At 37.2% G+C, this 19,446-nt stretch overlaps 1 protein-coding gene and 1 pseudogene across 1 annotated transcript in view; one reads left to right on the top strand and one right to left on the bottom strand.

Annotated features, from left to right (window-relative positions):
- Positions 1-15,460, top strand: part of BMPR1A (bone morphogenetic protein receptor, type IA) — a 44,140-nt gene extending 28,680 nt beyond the window's left edge. Inside the window, exons 6-11 of the mRNA XM_008570306.1 lie at positions 3,740-3,884; positions 7,492-7,684; positions 10,388-10,685; positions 12,686-12,861; positions 14,118-14,248; positions 14,334-15,460. Coding sequence (XP_008568528.1) covers positions 3,740-3,884; positions 7,492-7,684; positions 10,388-10,685; positions 12,686-12,861; positions 14,118-14,248; positions 14,334-14,459 — 1,069 coding nt within the window. The 3' untranslated portion in view covers positions 14,460-15,460. The remainder of the gene's footprint in view (positions 1-3,739; positions 3,885-7,491; positions 7,685-10,387; positions 10,686-12,685; positions 12,862-14,117; positions 14,249-14,333) is intronic.
- LOC103588592 lies at positions 8,605-9,125 on the bottom strand (annotated as a pseudogene).
- Positions 15,461-19,446: the final 3,986 nt, after the last annotated feature.

Below are 19,446 nucleotides of genomic sequence, written 5' to 3'. Positions count from 1 at the left end.
ATCCAGAAATCAACCCACACACCTACAGCTATCTGATCTTTGACAAAGGCACCAAGCCTATTCACTGGGGAAGATACTGCCTCTTTAGCAAATGGTGCTGGGAGAACTGGATATCCATATGCAGGAGAATGAAACTAGACCCATACCTTTCTCCATACACTGAAGTAAGCTCAAAATGGATTAAAGAATTAAATATACACCCTGGAACAATAAAACTTCTTAAAGAAAACATAGGAGAAACATTTCAGGAAGTAGGACTGGACACAGACTTCATGAATATGACCCCAAAAGCACGGGCAACCAAAAGAAAAATAAACAAATGGGATCATGTCAAATTAAAGAGCTTCTGCACAGCAAAAGAAACAATTAACAGAGTTAAAAGACAGCCAACAGGGTGGGAGAAAATATTTGCAAAATATGCATCTGACAAAGGATTAATATCCAGAATATACAAGGAACTCAAACGACTTTACAAGAAAAAAACAAGCAGCCCAATTTAAAAATGGGCAAAGAGCTAAGTAGGCATTTCTCTAAGGAAGATATATGAATGGCCAACAGACATATGAAAAAATGCTCAACATCACTAAGCATTCGGGAAATGCAAATCAAAACCACACTGAGATACCACGGGGGGGGGGGTAGGATGGCTAAAATCCAAAAGACTCTGAATGATAAATGCTGGCGAGGTTGTGGAGGAAAGAGAACTCACATACATTGTTGGTGGGACTGCAGAATGGTGCAACCTCTATGGAAAATGGTATGGAGGTCCCTCAAACAATTGCAGATAGATCTGCCATATGGCCCAGCTATCCCACTGCTGGGAATATACCTAGAGGAATGGAAATCATCAAGTCGAAGGTATACCTGTTCCCCAATGTTCATTGCAGCCCTCTTTACAATAGCCAAGAGTTGGAACCAGCCCAAATGTCCATCATCGGATGAGTGGATACGGAATATGTGGCATATCTACACAATGGAATACTACTCAGCTATAAAAACGAATGAAATACTGCCATTTGCAACAACATGGATGGACCTTGAGAGAATTATATTAAGTGAAACGAGTCAGGCACAGAAAGAGAAATACCAGATGTTCTCACTTATTTATGGGAGCTAAAAATAAATAAATAAACACACACACACACACACACACACACACACACACACACACACACACACACACACACACACACACACACACACACACACACACACCGAGGGAGGGGGTGGGGCGTGGGGAAGAAGATGTAACAATTACAATTCCTTGAAGTTGACACGACAAGCAAACAGAAAGGACATTGTTGGGTGGGAGGAGGGAGGGAGGTTTCAGTAATGGGCCACAATAATCAACCACATTGTATATTGACAAAATAAAATAAAATATTTAAATAAAAAAAGAAAGAAAAATTAATTAATTTGACTGCAGTAAAATTAAAAAGTGACTTCCTCGTTGGTGATGAGTGAAAAGAAAAAAATTTTTAAATGACATAACATCATAAATGGAATGCCACGATAATCACAGACTGAGAGATTGTGGTAACTCATGATTATCAAAGATTGTGTCCAAATTATAGAAAGCACTCCTATGAAACAGTAAGGGGAAAAAAGACACCTTAGTTGAATAGCATGCAGAAGACATGAATAGGCAGTTCACAGAAAAAAACTGAACTATGAAAAAAAATTCAACCTCACTAGTAATCAGGGGAAAGCAAATTAAAAGAAGGCACTGTTTCACACCCATTGGATTGGCAAAAGTCTAAAAATATGACATTCCAAAGTTTGGGTTGGAATGGTGAGGAAATGGATATTGTGATATTATGCTTTTGGTATGAGTATAAATTTTTCCACTTTGGAGAGCAGTTTGGTGATATGTATAAAATCAAAGTTGTGTTTACCTTCAAGAAATTCTTAATACATCTGCATGAGGAGACAGGCACAAAAGTGTTTATTATAGCACTGTTTTTAGTAGCATACTTTTGGAAATAAGTAAACAGTGGCTGTCAGGGTAAATTGTAGCAAGTTCATAACAGGAACACTAGACACCATTTAAGTAATTTCCTTTACAGAATGACTAAGTGACTAAGACTGTGTACTGCAGGCCCAGGCTCTGGGTTTGGATCCCAGCTTCACTGCTTTGTCGGTCAGTCTGACTTGGGGCAAGTGGTGAAACTCTTGGCCATGGTTTCCTCATTTGTAAAATAAAGCAGTAGTACTCACCTCTAAGGGGCTTTGTAAAGATGAAGTGAGTCAGAGTAGTATCTGACACACTCGGTCAGCATCAATAGAAATGAGCTGTTGTTTTATCACATATGTCAGCGTGGAAAAATATGTAAAACGTCATTTTTTTAAAAACTAGGTGAAAATATCAGTATGCCATATGATATGCCGTTTATGTGAACTTTACTATAGAGTAATGGTGTTGTTTATGGATGTATTCATGTATAGTCAAAGCATAAATACGTAGGAAGGATATACCTACCCACTTTCAGGATCGTATTTGTCTCTTGGGTGAAGAGGAAGGAAGTGCAATGATCAGGCAAGTGGCTGAAGCTTCAGATATTTCTTTTTTTGACTTTTTTTTCCATGTCCGGCAACGGATCGCAACCCTCAGTGTTGCCCCCGTACCGGACCGGGGACCGGCAACGGGATTGCAACCCTCGGTGTTGCTCCCGCGCCTCGCTCAGCCAGTGAGCGGGAACCTGTCTGTATGTGGGATCCGAACCCTCGGGCGGGAGCGCCGCCGCACTTCCCAAGCGGCGCACTATCCAGTGCGCCACTGGGCCGGCCCAAGAAGCTTCAGATATTTCTAATACTTATTTAAAACATATCTAAAATAAATATAGTGAAGTATTAATATTTATTAAATTTAAATGGTCTGCATATGGGTGCCAATTAAATTTTTTTTTCAGATAACTGGCTGTAGGTGCCAAATAAATTAATGTCTGTCCTCTTATATGTTTGAAATATTTCATAATTTGAAATTTTAAAAAGAGAGGCTTTTAAAAAATATCAGAATGAATTAAGAGAACTTGTTTGATTTTTTTTTCCCTGTAAACTCCTTTTCCCTTTTTTCAAAATGGAAATATATTTATTTTTTGTTTTAATACCAAAAAGTTATAAATTTAAATGAAAATATATACATGAAGTAGAAAGTGAATACTTCTAGGGCCGGCCCGGTGGCGCACTGGATAGTGCGCAGCTTGGGAAGCGCGGCAGCGCTCCCGTCCGAGGGTTCGGATCCCACGTACGGACCGGCTCCCGCTCACTGGCTGAGCGAGGCGCGGGAGCAACGCCGAGGCTTGCGATCCCGTCGCCGGTCCCCGGTCCGGTACGGGGGCAACACTGAGGGTTGCGATCCGTTGCCGGACACGGAAAAAAGACAAAAAGACAAAAAAAAAAAAAAGAAAGTGAATACTTCTATGCTATATATTCTTTCTGATCTTTTTAGATGTATGTAAAAACATAATTTAAATTTATGCATGACTCTTTACATGCTGTTTTAGATCTGTTGTTTTCACTTGCCAGTACACCATAGACATCTTTCCATTCTAACATGGTACATAAAACTCTACCTCATATACTCCATTTCTGGATGAGTTTTATTATCCTGTAAGACCTATTTGGATTTGATTCTTTTCTGAAGAGAGGCTGATGGTGTAGAGAACCTCAAGGTTTTTCTTACCTCAGAGTGTTTTAGTTTTCGAATTTTAATATAGATTGTGTTCTGTTTTTTTAAAAGACATTATTGCAAGAGCATCTCAAGCAGACGTCGTTATAATCGTGATTTGGAACAGGATGAAGCATTTATTCCAGTAGGAGAATCTCTAAAAGACCTTATTGACCAGTCACAAAGTTCTGGTAGTGGATCTGGACTACCTTTACTGGTAAGTGAAAATTTCATATAAATACAAATGGTGTAATGATATAGAATGTGTCCTCATATGATGTTGGATAGCATAATTATTGCAGGTTAGGGAACAAAACTAGACATTTTTTCCCTCCTTATGTAGAAAGATGCATGCAATAATGCAAGATGAAATTAGTTAGAAATAAGAAATACAAACTGTGAAAAATAAAATAGGCAATAGAGCCATAATCAAGGTTAGGAAAAAAATCCTGTAGAGAGCGAGAAAAGGTTAGGTTATAAATTCCTATATAATTGCAAGAGTTAACTCACAAGTTTTGCGCAAAGCATTTTAACAACCAATTTGAAAAGGAATTAGGTGTAAGTTTCTGAAATCAAAGAGAAGTTCCTCCTACAGATCTTAATAGATCTGTAATCTTAATATTATATTCAATATAATACTGTATTACCAAAACACAGTTTAATAAAAATGATTTTAAAGGAGGTTGTAAATAATTCTAGAAGGTTTATATATATAGAAATATTCAGATTTAGGGGTTGAGAGTAGTTTTTAAGAGGACTCTAATAATAACTCTAGATATCCAGATAGGGGCTTAATTGCATTAGTTGAAAGTCAATACATTGATCTCTAATTTTAAATTTCATCTAATTAAATAATTCTGTAATTGAATTGGAAAGGTGAAAGTATAGCTGTCTTCATATGCAAACAACATGATTGTTTACATAGAAAATCTCAAAAACTGGTACAGTAAAGCTACTACAACCAGTAAGTGAGTTTATCCGGTTGCAAAATACAAGGTCATTGTACACATTGAATTTATATACACTAGCAACAAACAATTGGAAGTTGAAATTTAAAAAGCACAATCATTTAAAATTGCATCAAAATATATGAAAATTTAGAAATAAGCTTAAGAAAATGTATACAAGACCTGCACACTGAAAATTATAAAACATTGCTGAAAAAAATTAATGAAGACCTAAATAAGTGGAGGTGTATATCCTGTTTATGAGTCAGGGGACTCATTATTAAGATTTCAGTGTTCTCAAATTGGTATGTAATTTCATTTCAATCCATACCAAAATCAGAGCAAAATTTTATAGAAATTGATTAGCTGATTCTGGTATTTATATGGAAATGCAAAGGACTAGAAGACCCAAAACAATTTTGAAAAAGAACAAAGAGGGCTTACTACCTAATTTCTGGACTTATTATAAAGCTGGAGTAATTAGCACAGTGTGGTACTGGCAGGAGGAGAGAAATATAAGAATGGCAAAGATAGATCAATGGAACAGCATGTTGAGTCTAGAAAGGGACACACACACACAAGTATATGGTCAATTGACTTTTTTACAAAGATGCCACAGTAATTTATTGGTAAAAGACAGTCTGTTTAACAGATGGTGCTGGAAAAATCAGGCATCCATTTGCCAAAAAGTGAATCTCGACCCTTACTTCACTCCACATACAAAATTAACTTGAAACAGAGCATAGACCTAAATGTTAAAGTATAGAATCTAGGAAAAAATAGGTTGGAGAAAATCTTTGTGACATTGGGTTGAGGAAAGACTTCTTAGTACACAAAAAGCATGAATCATTTTTTAAAAATGATAAATTGAGCTTTGTCAAAATTTAAAACTTATGCTATTCAGAATATATCAGTAGATGAAAAGACAAGTCATATAGCAAAACAGATCTGATAAAGGGTTTATCTGCAGGACTTATAAGGAACTTCTACAGTTCAATAATAAGACAACCCAATTTTTTTAACTAGACAAAAGATTTGAACAGACACTTCCCCAAAGAAAATATAAGAATGACAAATAAGCACATGGACAGGATGCTGAGCATCATCAGAAATATGCAGATTAAGCACAGTGAGGTCCTTCTACACCTCCACTAGTATGGCTGAGACCGGCCATAACACATGCCAGCAAGGGTGTGGACTAACTGGAAATCTCATCCACTGCTGATTGGAATGTAAAATGGTACAGCCACTCTGAAAAATAGTTTGACAGTTGATTAGAAAGTTAAGCATACATTTTCTCTACAATGGAGCAGTCTTTTTGCTAATTATTTAACCAAGGGATATATGAAAACATGTCCACACAAACACCTGGATATGAATGTTTACAGCAGCTTTATTCATAACAGACAAATTGGAAGCAACCCAAAATCCCATTAATTGGTAAATAGATAAACAAATTGTGGTACTTTTGTGCAGTGGCATACTACTAGTCAGTAGAGAGGAACAACCACTGCTACATGCAACAACACAGCATTTTATGCTACGTGAAAGAAGCCAGACACAAAAGGCTGCATATTGCATATTTCCATTTATGTAATATTTTAGAAAAGGTAAAACTGTAGGGACAGGAAACAGATCAGTGATCCCTGGGACTGGTGAGGGGATTAACCTAAAAAACTGGGAAATTTTTTTCTAGGTGATGGAAATGCTCTATATCTTAATTGTGTTGGTGATTATATGACTGTATACATTTGTCAAAACTTATTGCACTGTTCCCCAAAAGGGTGAATTTTATTGTATTAAATTATACTTTAATAATTCTGACATTTTAAAAAAATCACAGAAGTATTCTGTAATAAATCGTACATAAAGTAAGTCAGTTTAGGTTTGCACGCAGTCCTGCCCATTTAAGGTACTTGTACAACCTGGTACATCACGTTGTTTTTAATTTAAGATGATCACTAATGCTTCTGAAGATTAAAAGTAGCCATCAAGGTACATTTTTCATTCAACAAATATGAAAGTACTTGTACTTCAGATATTGTCCCAAATAAGTATTTATTTTCTATGAGTGGAGGATGGAATTCAAGCAAATAAGAATATTTATTCTTATGTAAATAAATATAAAATTGTAATTGTGATAAGTGCAGCAGTTGAGAAGCACAGCATTCTGAATAAAGGGAACTGAACATGCAACAAGACCCTGGGGCAGTAATAAAGTTGAGTGAATCCTAAAAGTTGGAGTAAGGCAGATAAGAGGGCGCAGGTAGGTGATCATAGCGAACGGTGGAGCTGGGCCAGATCGTGTGGAGTCTTTCAGACCAAGCTGAGCATGTTTAACTATCACTTAGATTTTGCTGTGTAATAAACCACCCCAAACCTTAGTGGCTTGGGGCAGCAAACTAGTATTTCTCATAATTCTGTGGGTCTGCTGGGCAGTTCTTTTTCTGGACTTGCTCAGCTAGAACTAGGAGGTATAGTTTACACCCATGGCTGGTAGTTCAAAGGGTGCTGTCCATTGGTCACGGTGTTGCCAGGAACAGCAAGAAAGGGCAAGTCTCAACAGTGCACAGACGCGTCAAGTCTTTGCTTGCATTGCATTTGCTGTTGTTCTAGTCTGCAGGGGAGGAGACTACTCAAGGGTGTGTGTACTGGGAGCGGAATTATGACCACTTGTAACTGCCACATTGACTGACTTTTTAGCTTATGATTTCAGAATACATTGTACATTGTTTCATCTTTTAAATACATTATAGATTTTAACATTGGAGTTGGTTGTATATACCTTGCTTTTTGATGGGATTATCAGACCCCTTTGTCAGTTTTAATAGATTCTTTTCATCAAGAGCTTAAAACCTTTTACTGTTTTATATAAAGGTTCAGCGAACTATTGCCAAACAGATCCAGATGGTTCGGCAGGTCGGTAAAGGCCGATATGGAGAAGTGTGGATGGGTAAATGGCGTGGAGAGAAAGTGGCAGTCAAAGTGTTCTTTACCACCGAGGAAGCTAGCTGGTTTCGAGAAACGGAAATCTACCAGACTGTGCTCATGCGCCATGAAAACATACTTGGTGGGTACACATCTGCTTTCCCTCGTTCTGTATTCTGACAAGGTTAGTGGGGGACAGGGGAAAGCCTGCCACGTGGGCTTTGAAAACGCGTGAATTCAACTCAGCGCATTTGACTAAAGGAAACCCAGTAGAACAGTTTAAATACAACACAGCCAGGAATGCCAACCAAGCTCTTTATTTACTGCCCAACTGAGGACACAGCAGTGAGTTTCATATGGGAAGTAATGCCAGTGTATTGACGTTAATTAACTCATAGAGTAATGAAAGTGTTTTGTAGATATTTAAGCAATTAAAAAAATTTATTCATTTATTTTTTGCTAGGCTGCTATAAGCCAATATTGAAGCAATTTTCTATATGTATGCCTTTCATAAGCTCAACAGCCAACATGCAGCTTCACTGTCTGTTCTTGTTTAGCTTGTGAAACCCCCGCCCCCATTCATACAATAGCAAAATAGTTTAGTTATTATCTGATCAGTAGGGTGCATTAGCTGCTTTCCTGAGTTTTATTTTCTTTTCGGCTACTATTTCCCTACCCTTTATTTATTATTATTATTATTATTATTATTATTATTATTATTATTATTATTATTATTATTATTTTATCTTTAGTCTTTAGTTTTAAGAGTTTGTATTTTCTTCTGTAGCAAACTTAAAAGATAATCCACCTATTTGTTCAGATTTATTTATTCTTTAGTAATTGAAGCATTAAACAATGACACTTTTACTCTCCTTCCTTAATAATATTGTATTCATTATATTTGAGATTGTTTAGCTTTCTCGTGGAGAAAAAGAAACCCAGGCATAAACCTTCACATTATCCACCTACTAGTCTTGCAACACAAGTTTAATAAAAACATTTTCTGTGATGTGGGCAGAGAGATATCAACAAGAGTAATTGTAAAGTGGCCAGTCTTATACGTCAAGAGTTATGATCTTTGATTCATTAGTCAATCCATTTCAAGATCTGATTTATATTATCTTCTAGCTCTTCTGGTTTAGTGCTGGGCAGCTGATGCACAATTTCTTCTTTGTAGGATGCTATAGCTTCTTCATAAAGAACTTGAAAAATCTCACACTGAAGATTGTCTTTTAGTTTCTTCTCACTATAGCTCCTTGTTTTTCACTAAGTCTTTTGTATAAAACACTATTATCTGTTCTCAGCACAAAAACTATATGATACCAGCGTTCAGGGAAGAAATCACAACCATAGCAATCAATAGTAACTCCACCTTCTTTCATTTGGTTATCTAATTCATCAATACTCTCTTCATCTAAAATGGGACAATCATATTCTTCATCATGGCCATCATACAATTGCCCTTCTTGAGCTAAATCACCCACATTAATGTATTTCAGTCCTGATCTTGCCACAAGTTCTTTGCCTAGTGTGGTTTTTCCAACCCCTGGTGTACCAGTGAGCAGAATGTTCGGGAGTAACATAGTCCCTAAGTGCGATGGCTCCAAGAGCCTTGGCTCACGCGCCCTGCACTATTTCCCTCCCCTTAAATTCGGAGAGTGCGTAGCAGATGGCCAAGTGTGTAGAAGAGTACGGCTGTCATAAGAAATTACCACGAAGTGGGTGGCTATAAAACAACAAATGTATTCCCTCACAGTTTTGGAGGCTAGAAGTTTAAAATCAAGGTGGTGGCAGAACTGTGCTCTCTCTGAAGGCTCTAGGGGAGGATGCTTTCTTACCTCTTCCTGGCTTCTGGTGGTTGCCAGCAATCAGCAGTCTTTGGTGTTGCTTGGCTTATAGACAATATTCCAGCCTGTTTCTGTCCACATGGCCTTCTCTCCTGTGTACTTGTGTCCACATTTCCATCTTGTAAAGACACTAGTCATTGCATTAGTGTTCACCCTAATCCTGTATGACCACATCTTAAATAGATTATATCTGCAAAGACCCTATTTCCAAATAAGGTCACATTTAATAGATTCCAGGTAGACACGAATTTTGGGGGGACACTATTCAACCCAGTACTGCACTCACTGACCTTTTTCTAAAAGGAGAGAAGAGGAAAGAAAGGAGAAAGAAAAGAGGGCAGTGTTGTGGACCTGGGAGTCAACGAGCCCTACTGAAAAGGCAGATGTGACGAGGCACTCATAGGCAGATGGCAGCTGGCTTAGTTCGGAGCTAGCTCTTAGTTGAACAATTTTATTTTATTTTATTTTTTTTAAAGATGACCGGTAAGGGGATCTTAACCCTTGACTTGGTGTTGTCAGCACCACACTCAGCCAGTGAGCGAACCGGCCATCCCTATGTGGGATCCGAACCCGTGGCCTTGGTGTTATCAGCACCGCACTCTCCCGAGTGAGCCACAGGGCCGGCCCATTAGTTGAACATTTTTAACTTTGTTAAAGTGTCCATACACTTTTTTATTTGAAGGTGAGAGCCTTTTCCATGTATATTGGAAACATTCTCCAGGTTATTATAGGATATGTTATTTTTTGTGTGTGGTCGTATTATCACTTTCGTGATTATTGTTAAGATTATTATAAGTTTATTGCAGAAGTGTAGTTATATGTATAAATGATAGAAATAAAATTTTTGGTAACACGTTTAAGCGATTTTGTCTGTTGAATTAAATTTTTATTATCTGTATGTGATACCTAAGTTGTTCTCAATGTCCTGAATGAGCATTGATAGTTCTTCCTAGCCATCTCTGATAATGACTAACCTCTTAAACTCATTGATTGGACAGGTTTTATAGCAGCAGACATTAAAGGTACAGGTTCCTGGACTCAACTCTATTTGATTACTGATTACCATGAAAATGGGTCTCTCTATGACTTCCTGAAATGTGCTACACTAGACACCAGAGCCCTGCTCAAGTTGGCTTATTCAGCTGCCTGTGGTCTGTGCCACCTCCACACAGAAATTTATGGCACCCAAGGAAAACCTGCAATTGCTCATCGAGACCTGAAGAGCAAAAACATCCTCATCAAGAAAAATGGAAGCTGCTGTATTGCTGACCTGGGCCTTGCTGTTAAGTTCAACAGGTGAGTGGTTCTTTGCCCCACTGTTCTGAAGATGTTTTAACCTCCAAAAGTTATTTGCCTATTTGTATTCTGGACAATGGAATTCTAAAAATGTGTAAGTACTCATTATATAGTCATATAAATATATGGTTGGATTTTTTGGTTTTTCTTTTTACAAAAGTTACATCCTACTGTACATAATTCTTGAGTTACTGCTTTTTAATGTCTTAGACATCCTTCCATTTCAGTTTATGTAGATCTATCTCATTCTTTTCATCAAATGCAAAGTTTTCCATAATATAGATGTACTTTACTTTATTCTGTGACCCAACTGATGAACATTAAGGTTGCCTTCAGTTTATCTCTATTACTTAAAAATGTTTTATTGAACATTGTTGTATTTTATCCATATATACAAGTATTTCTTCATGATAGATTCCTAGAGAAGGGGCTACAAAGACAAAGAGTTTGTATGGATTAAATTATGATATTTTGGCTGGCCGGTTAGCTCAGTTGGTTAGTGTGTGGTGTTATAATACCAAAGTCAAGGGTTTGGATCCCTGTAGCAGCCAGTTGCCAAAAAAAATAGATAAGTAGATAGATAGAGAGATACTAAATCAAATATGCTTTTAAAAAGTATGGTATTTTGCATATTATTCCTTTAGAAAGCATGTATCACTTTACACTCCTGTAAACAGGAGTGTGTTGTATGCCATTTTTCCATCACCACTTGGTTAAAGAATTAGAATTATAAAGTTTTTAGGAAACCATTAAAACCATTTTAATGTTGTAATTCTAAAAAGCAGTAGAAGTTTCACTTTTCACTTTTCAGAATTCATCTCAGGCCATGGAATAGAAGTACCAGTCTATGAAACAATTGTAAGAAACATTTAGATCCACTTCCTTGGTTGTTGCAGTGTTCTAAGTCAATGTAATGTTTGTTGGCTCAAATATTCATCAGATGCTATGTAAGAAAATAACAATGCATTATATTGACCTGCTTTAGAGTAGTTTCCAGAACCTGCCAGACCAGGGGGCCTAAGCAACAAAGAAAGCATTCATGTCTTCAGCTCTAAAATTTAGTCCAAAAGTTGAAGAACAATAGACATCATTTATTACTGATTGTCAATATGATTTTGTAGACATTACTAACAGCAGAACTAAGTTCACTGAACCCATAAACAAGGAAATGTAATCCAATGTCATGAAGCTTGAGCTTATCATAGGAGAGTGATAAAAGCAAATGTTCCCTCTTTTAATTTATTTTCACATTCACTTGTTCTTGGGTCTGATTATCTACCACTTTTTCTTATATTAAGTATTGTCCCTTTCCTTTCCTTTCCTTTCCTTTTTTTTTTAAGAAGATGACCAGTAAGGGGATCTTAACCCTTGGCTTGGTGTTGTCAGCACCACGCTCTCCCAAGTGAGCCATGGCTGGGCCCATGTATTGTCTTCTTTCTTAAGAGGGGCACCACATTTATTTGGTGGCAAAACCTGGCCTCAGCTGATGTGAGATATTTATTGTTTTTATCCAGTTTAGTATGAATATTCAGACAGTGTTTTGCTGCAGACATAGCAGTGAGTTTGCGGAAGAGTACTGCAGACCCTGCTGGAGATGTTATGTAATATGTGGCATATATTTAAAGGATGTGTTACTTTGCTCAAATCTGAAAAATCTAAATTTCATAATACATCTGGCCCCAAGGATTTCTAAGGGCATCTGGAGAGATATATTTGTACTATTTGATATTCGTATTATCAGGGCTGGGTGGTTAGCTCAGTTGGTTAGAATGCTGTGTTATAACACCGAGGTCAAAGGTTCACGTCCCCGTACTGGCCAACTGTCAAAAAAGAAAAAAAAAGATCTGATATTATCTTTTAATTCTATTTTTCCACAAATTTTCTGAAGTACTCCTATATATTTAGAGAAAGAGAGAAACTTTTATGAAATGTGACAAAAATACAAGATAACTATTTTGTTCTTGGCCCTCACCCTGGACGTTGTCTTCCTTCTGCTTTAGTGATACAAATGAAGTTGATGTGCCTTTAAATACCAGAGTGGGCACCAAACGCTACATGGCTCCAGAAGTGCTGGATGAAAGCCTGAATAAAAACCATTTCCAGCCTTACATCATGGCTGACATCTATAGCTTTGGCCTGATCATTTGGGAAATGGCTCGTCGTTGTATCACAGGAGGTAGGAGTTTGAGTAGTGTGTTTCTGATTGTTTGTTTACCCATCACTTAACCGCTCTCGTTATATAATCTATAAAATTCATGAGTGTCAGGGGTCCTCCAGACCACCCCCAGGTTCTATGATTTTACTAGGAGGACCCACAGGACTCAGCATATAGTTATCCTCACAGCTAGGACTTATGACAGTGACAGGATGCTAATCAAAATCAGCAAGGGGGGAAGGTTCCTGGACAAAGTTTAGAGAAAACCAGGCAAGGTTTCCAAAAGTCCACTCCCAGTGGCGTCTCCCGGGACGGGTTTAATCCTCCTGCAACAAATCGTGACAACGTGTGTGAAGTACTGTCATGCAGGGAAGCTCACTGGAGATTCAGCTCCCAGAGATTTTATTGGAGATTATCCGTACAGGTATCCTCTGCCTGGCACGTACCAAAACCCCAGACTCCCAGAAGGAAAGCAGGTGTTCATCATACACCACATTGTTTGTACAAACAGTCTAGGGGCAGTGAGCCACCCTTCTCATTTTAGAAAAATTTTATATACATGTAGGGGACTGTTTACCATTCAGGCTCCTGGACGCCAGTCAGGGGCCAGCCTTGCAAGCAGGCCTTTCTAGGGAGAGCAGTCTCAGGCCTGCTGTGTGATCTCTTGTCTGCACATAACAGTAAGTCATTCTATGACAGAACAAAACAGTAAAAACGGCATTCGTTATTTGGAACAGTCATGTAAGTAAATAATTAGATTAAAAATTTAGGGTAAATGAATGATTTCACCTTGCTTTTTAAAAAAAAAAAAAAAAAAAAAAAGGAATATTCGGGCCGGCCCGGTGGCGCACTGCTGCAGTGCGCTGCTTGGAAAGCACGGCAGCGCTCCCGCCGAGGGTTCGGATCCCACATACAGACCGGTTCCCGCTCACTGGCTGAGCGAGGCATGGGAGCAACACCGAGGGTTGCGATCCCGTTGCCGGTCCCGGTCCGGGGGCGACACTGAGGGTTGTGATCCGTTGCCGGACACGGAAAAAAGACAAAAAAAAAAAAAGGAATATTCGTATGTCCTTTGTTGCTGGAGTCTGTCACAGTTGTGATGGCGTCCCTGGTGGAGGTAAAGGAAGTAATTGGACATAAATAAGAGAAAAGCACACATTTACTATTAAATGTGAATCCTGCAGTCTATATTATTTTTCTGCTTTATGTAGGAACCAGTTTTAATTCCATAATTCAGTGAGAGATGCTGAGTAGATTGTGCTTTGTCACCCACGCAGGGATAGTGGAGGACTACCAGCTGCCCTATTACAACATGGTGCCCAGCGACCCGTCATATGAGGACATGCGTGAGGTTGTGTGTGTCAAACGTCTGCGGCCACTTGTGTCTAACCGGTGGAACAGCGATGAAGTGAGTGGAACTCACTCCCCTGAACAAGGGCTGGGAAATGCCGTCAGGGCTTCTGTCTGCTCACTCCGTTCTCTTTACTTTTCAGTGTCTACGAGCAGTTTTGAAGCTAATGTCAGAATGCTGGGCCCACAATCCAGCCTCTAGACTTACAGCATTGAGAATTAAGAAGACACTTGCCAAGATGGTTGAATCCCAGGATGTAAAGATTTGACAGTTCAACAATTGTGAGGAGAAATTCTAGACTGCAAGAACTGTTCGTACCCCAGGAACAGGTGGAATTAGGGTGGAGTAACGATGTTAGTTGGTTCTCAGACTTTGTCCTCACTACACCTTCACAGGCTGCTAATGTTAAACCTTCAGTACTCTGTAGAATACAAGCTGGGAACTTCTAAACACTTCATTCTTTATATATGGACAGCTTTATTTTAAATGTGGTTTTTGATGCCTTTTTTTTTTATTGGGTTTTTATGAACTGCATCAAGACTTCAATCCTGATGAATAAGTCTCCAGTCAAACTCTGGGTACTGAATTGCCTGTTTGTAAAACAGTGCTTTCTGTGAAAGCCTTAAGAAGATAAATGGGTTCAGCAGAGATGGAGAAATATATGCTTTTGCCTTCTACCTGAGAAAATGTAATCTGTTTGTATTCTGCCTTTGTAAAACAGCCTCTAGATTATGCTGTGTTTGGGATACTGCTTAGTTTACCATAGTTTGTCATGCCTTCCTTGGTAATGGGAGGTGTGTGTGTGTACATGCACACCGGGCTTCCTCTGCTGCCATTTGAAGAACATGATTTGTGAATGCACAGGAAGATATTGGTGGCTGGTGGTTTTGTGCTTTAAAAATGCAGTAGCTGACCAAGATTTGCCAATCTCATAAAAGCCACTTACCTTGCAAGTGACATAGCCCCACCAACTTTATGTTTTAGAATAAAAGTTGGTACAAAGGCCAAAAGAAATTTTAAATGTCTATAAATTTGGACAGTTTTTCTTCCACCACCATCTTTTTTTTTTTTTTTTTCTTTTTGTAACTTTTCCTTTTTTTCATGAAAAGTATCCTATCCAAAGATGGAGCTTTCAATGCCATGAACCAAGCTTATAAAGAAAACACTTCTTATTGAAGTGAATTACTGCACTTGATAGCTATGTAAGTGCCTATAACCGTGTTCTGTATTCTTTATTCTCAGTAACTTTTAAAAGGGAAGTTATTTATATTTTGTGTGTAATGTGCTTTATTTGCAAAACACCCGCTCCTTTACAACCATATTTTATATATGTACATACATGCATACTGTACAAACCAGCTCACAAGTACCTCACATCCCATCCTTAAGGGAAAAAAAGTGATATAAAGTAGAATTACGTATGAATTTTCAAAATTAATGCATTCAAAGTAATATATCAATTTCAGGACTTTGTTAACTTCAGGCAAAAACCTCATTAAGATAATATCAACTCAATTTTCCTTAATGAAAGAATTCTCTAATTAGAAGTTTATATCAGAGCTGATACAAGTTTATCAACTGTTAAATATGTTTCAGACATTAAATTATTTGAGATTCTTTGTTTTATGATTTCCCTAACTTGTGAAGACAATGAAAAGTCAGCAGAAAAGTTTAGTGTCTAGTCAGTATCTGTATCTCCACTGTATAGCTGTTTGTTATTCAGTAAAATGGTATATATTTTATAGATGCCTTGTTATCCCAAGTAATAATTTTGATTTGCTTAAACTTATTACACTTCTGTAATGCCTTTTAAATATTAATCTCCTATTCTGAACAAAAGAACTCATGAGTGCGAGTGAGACAGTTTTCTTTGAATACAAAATGTGATTGTATCACAACCTAATCAAAAGGGTTTAAATGAGGAAATTAGAGCATATATCCATTTATTACCAAAAATTCGTGTTGTTATTTAGGGCTAAAACTCTTACATATTTGTCTATACATCAAATGTAACAGACCTGAAACTTGCCTTGACCATTTTGATTAAGTTTAATAGGTTTCATCTAACATAATTAAAGTTTGCAATATTCATCAACTAAATTTGCATATTGATAATACCCAATAACTTGGCTTTTTCAGAATGTTTTCCCCATCTGTATTCTGAGAATCATAGATATTTTAATCAAAATTTGCCATGTGATTTGAAAACACTTATGAGATCTGATTTACTTAGTCTGAGTTAACCTTGATTTATTTTTGACTTGATAAACTATAAATTTGTCATTTTAATAATAAGGAAAGTATGTAAGGAAAGGCAAATTTTATTCTCAGAAATATTAATATGGTATGTGGAAGCAAAAAATTACAGCTAATATATGGAACCACTATAATGATTATTTCTAAGTAATTTGGTCTAGTAAAAGTGTTATCAAGAACTAACCTTAGAAACTTATTCACTAAAAACATTTTCTAGTATAACATGTTCCTTAAAAAGCAGATGTTGCCATATTTGGAATCCTAAGATCTAAAAAGTTTGCATGAAACTTAATTTTCTTCTCTTCTGTCACTCTTACTCGTAAGTTTGAAGTTCATCCAGAAAGTGAAATACTTAAAGAATATGGCAGACCAGTACAAGGAAGTATTATTATGTAGTAGCATAGCTGATAATTTGTAAAACCCTGGATGCCATTATTTGGTTCCACTTACAATTTAGTGTTTTTAAAATGTGTGGCTTATAGCAGTTATTCCTTTAATTAAAACATAAAAACAAACAAAAAACAAAACCTTGAATGTAAACAGCAAAAGTTAACCCCGAATGTAAACAGCAAAAGTTCACCCCCAAAGAAGATTCTCCTTAGAATTCTCTTTACGCTGGTAGGTATCTCTAGGATTAAAGGCACATTCAGGTTTGCTTAAGTTTGTTTATTCTAAGCTTTTACTGTGCTTCTTATTGAACAGGTTTCTGAAGAATAAAATTTGAATCTGATTTCTCTGGAAATATTTTTACAAAAGATATTTTAATCAGCATGTTATGTTGCCTTTTCAATGTCCAGAAGTGCTTCTAAACTTAGAAAGTGATCTATAGTTTTTGAAAATTGTTTCCCTAGAACGTGCCAGATTTTTTATTCACTCTAACAAATATTTAATACCTTTTTTCAGATGCTTTGTTTCTGTTTAGAAGGAAAATGCAGTACAATTTTTTTTTTTCCCTTTTTGTCTTTTTTCGTGACCGGTAACGGGATCACAACCCTTGGTGTCGCGCCCGCACCCCGACCGGCAACGGGATCGCAACCCTCGGTGTCACGCCCGCACCGCGCTCAACCAGTGAGCGGACCGGTCTCTATATGGGATCCGAACCCTCGGCGGGAGCGCCGCCACACTCCCAAGCGCCGCACTCTACCAAGTGCGCCACCGGGCCGGCCCTGCAGTACAGTTTTTAAAGATTGTGCATCTCTGAGTTGGCCCAAGATAAAAGTTGATACTGAGTAATTTATTCCAGGGCAAATTTTATACATTAAAGCAGGTTGCTTTTCATAAATGTTGTTTTGAAATGTTTCTAAATATCTAAAATAATCTTAACAGCAGAAATAGATTTTTTTAAAAAATTGCTGTAGCCCTTGTACTGTTTAAAAGTGATAATATTTACTTTTTGACTCGGATCGGATGTTAAAATAGCAGTGTTGCAGCTCATCTTGCCTCAGTGCTGTTGTGAGAGTCAGGGTGGAAACCGCAGAAGAGACGTGTTCATAGGAACCAAATAATACCTATAGGGCAACATCATGTGAAGCCACGTGTAATGATCGTCCCATAAGGAAAGTATGTGAATGCAGCTTTTGCAAAGGATTAAATATACTGTTGTAATTTTAGCTTGTGCTTTGTACTCTGCTTTCAATGGGATTATTTAAGCCGTTTTAGTGACCTTTGTCCTTGCCCATTTAAAAACTAAAATGTAGTATATATTGTATAAAATTAAAATGTCATTATAGCTTAATTAGGGAAACTGTACATAGACATTGAAAGAAGGGTTAAAAACAAGTGGTTTTATTATACAATTGTAAAACACCAAAAATATTAGATTCATCTTTGATATGTAACACACTAAATGTATTTTGTACAGCATCTGGTTTAAAAGGTGCCTTATTAAGTTTACCATTAATTGCTTTGTTCTATTTACAGATTATGTTCAATGTATCATTTTTAAGTAAATAACCTTATTTTAGTATACTTTAGTGATGTGTTTTGTGATACTATACTCCAACTGTATTGTTTATCAGGAGTCATCTCGTAAAATTTTAAAACAAATAAGTCATTGTACGTGCATATGTTCCTGAGATGTGATTTCAGCCTCCAGAAACCCAGTGTGGGGCACAGGTAGGTAAGTGACCATGCACCCTGGCCTTTGTGTAGATAGAGAAGTTATAAACCTATTATAGTGAAGGGTTTTTTTCTTTTAAAAACAAAACAAAAAATGTTTCCTGTTTATAAAAATATGTACTCATGGCAGAAATTTTGGGAAACACAGGAATAAAGAAACAAATAAAAATCACTCAATTCTATTGCCAAACACCACCGTTTTACATTTGGATGTGTTTCTATATGTTTCTTTTCAATCTTCTGCATTTTTTAACAAAATTAAGATCATAGTATGCCATTAAATATCCATTGAAAACATAGTTTTCAAAAAATGGCTGCAGAATATTCCACCAAATAGATGGAATAATTTACTTCTACAGTCGATCGCCTGTTGATTGTTTGGATTATTTCCATTACTTTAGAAAATACAGTATATAACCAATGTATTGAACATTCTTGTACATAAATATTTATTTTCTTAGATTACATTCCTAAATATGGGACTAGTGGATATGAACTTTTAAAAGATTCTTTGATAAATAAAAGGATCTTGATAAATATTGCCACATTGCTGCCCAGAAGGGTTTTCATTTACACTCCGAGCAGTTCGTGAGAGTGCTCACCTCACTGCCTGGTCAGGTAATGTCTACTTTTTACTTCCTTTTTCTCTTTCTCCTCTTACTTAGAGTCATGGAGTACATGTATGTGGCCTTGGGGTGTTCCTGCTGCAGTGGGAAGGACGGCCGTGGGGTGCTTCCTTCTGTTCCACACGTGTCTGGTCATCTCCTCGTTTGCACTGTCCGGCCACCTGTCGGGGCTGTGGTCAATTGTATGTGAGTTAATCCAGTCAGTGTGCCTTCTGATGCCCTTTCTTAGGAACAGAACATGTTAAGTCATCATAG

The sequence above is a fragment of the Galeopterus variegatus genome, unplaced genomic scaffold (assembly GCF_000696425.1).
Source record: "Galeopterus variegatus unplaced genomic scaffold, G_variegatus-3.0.2 Scaffold590, whole genome shotgun sequence".
NCBI lineage: Eukaryota > Metazoa > Chordata > Mammalia > Dermoptera > Cynocephalidae > Galeopterus > Galeopterus variegatus.
The sequence above is the reverse complement of the archived record's forward strand: the minus strand, read 5'-3'. Positions and strand labels throughout refer to the sequence as shown.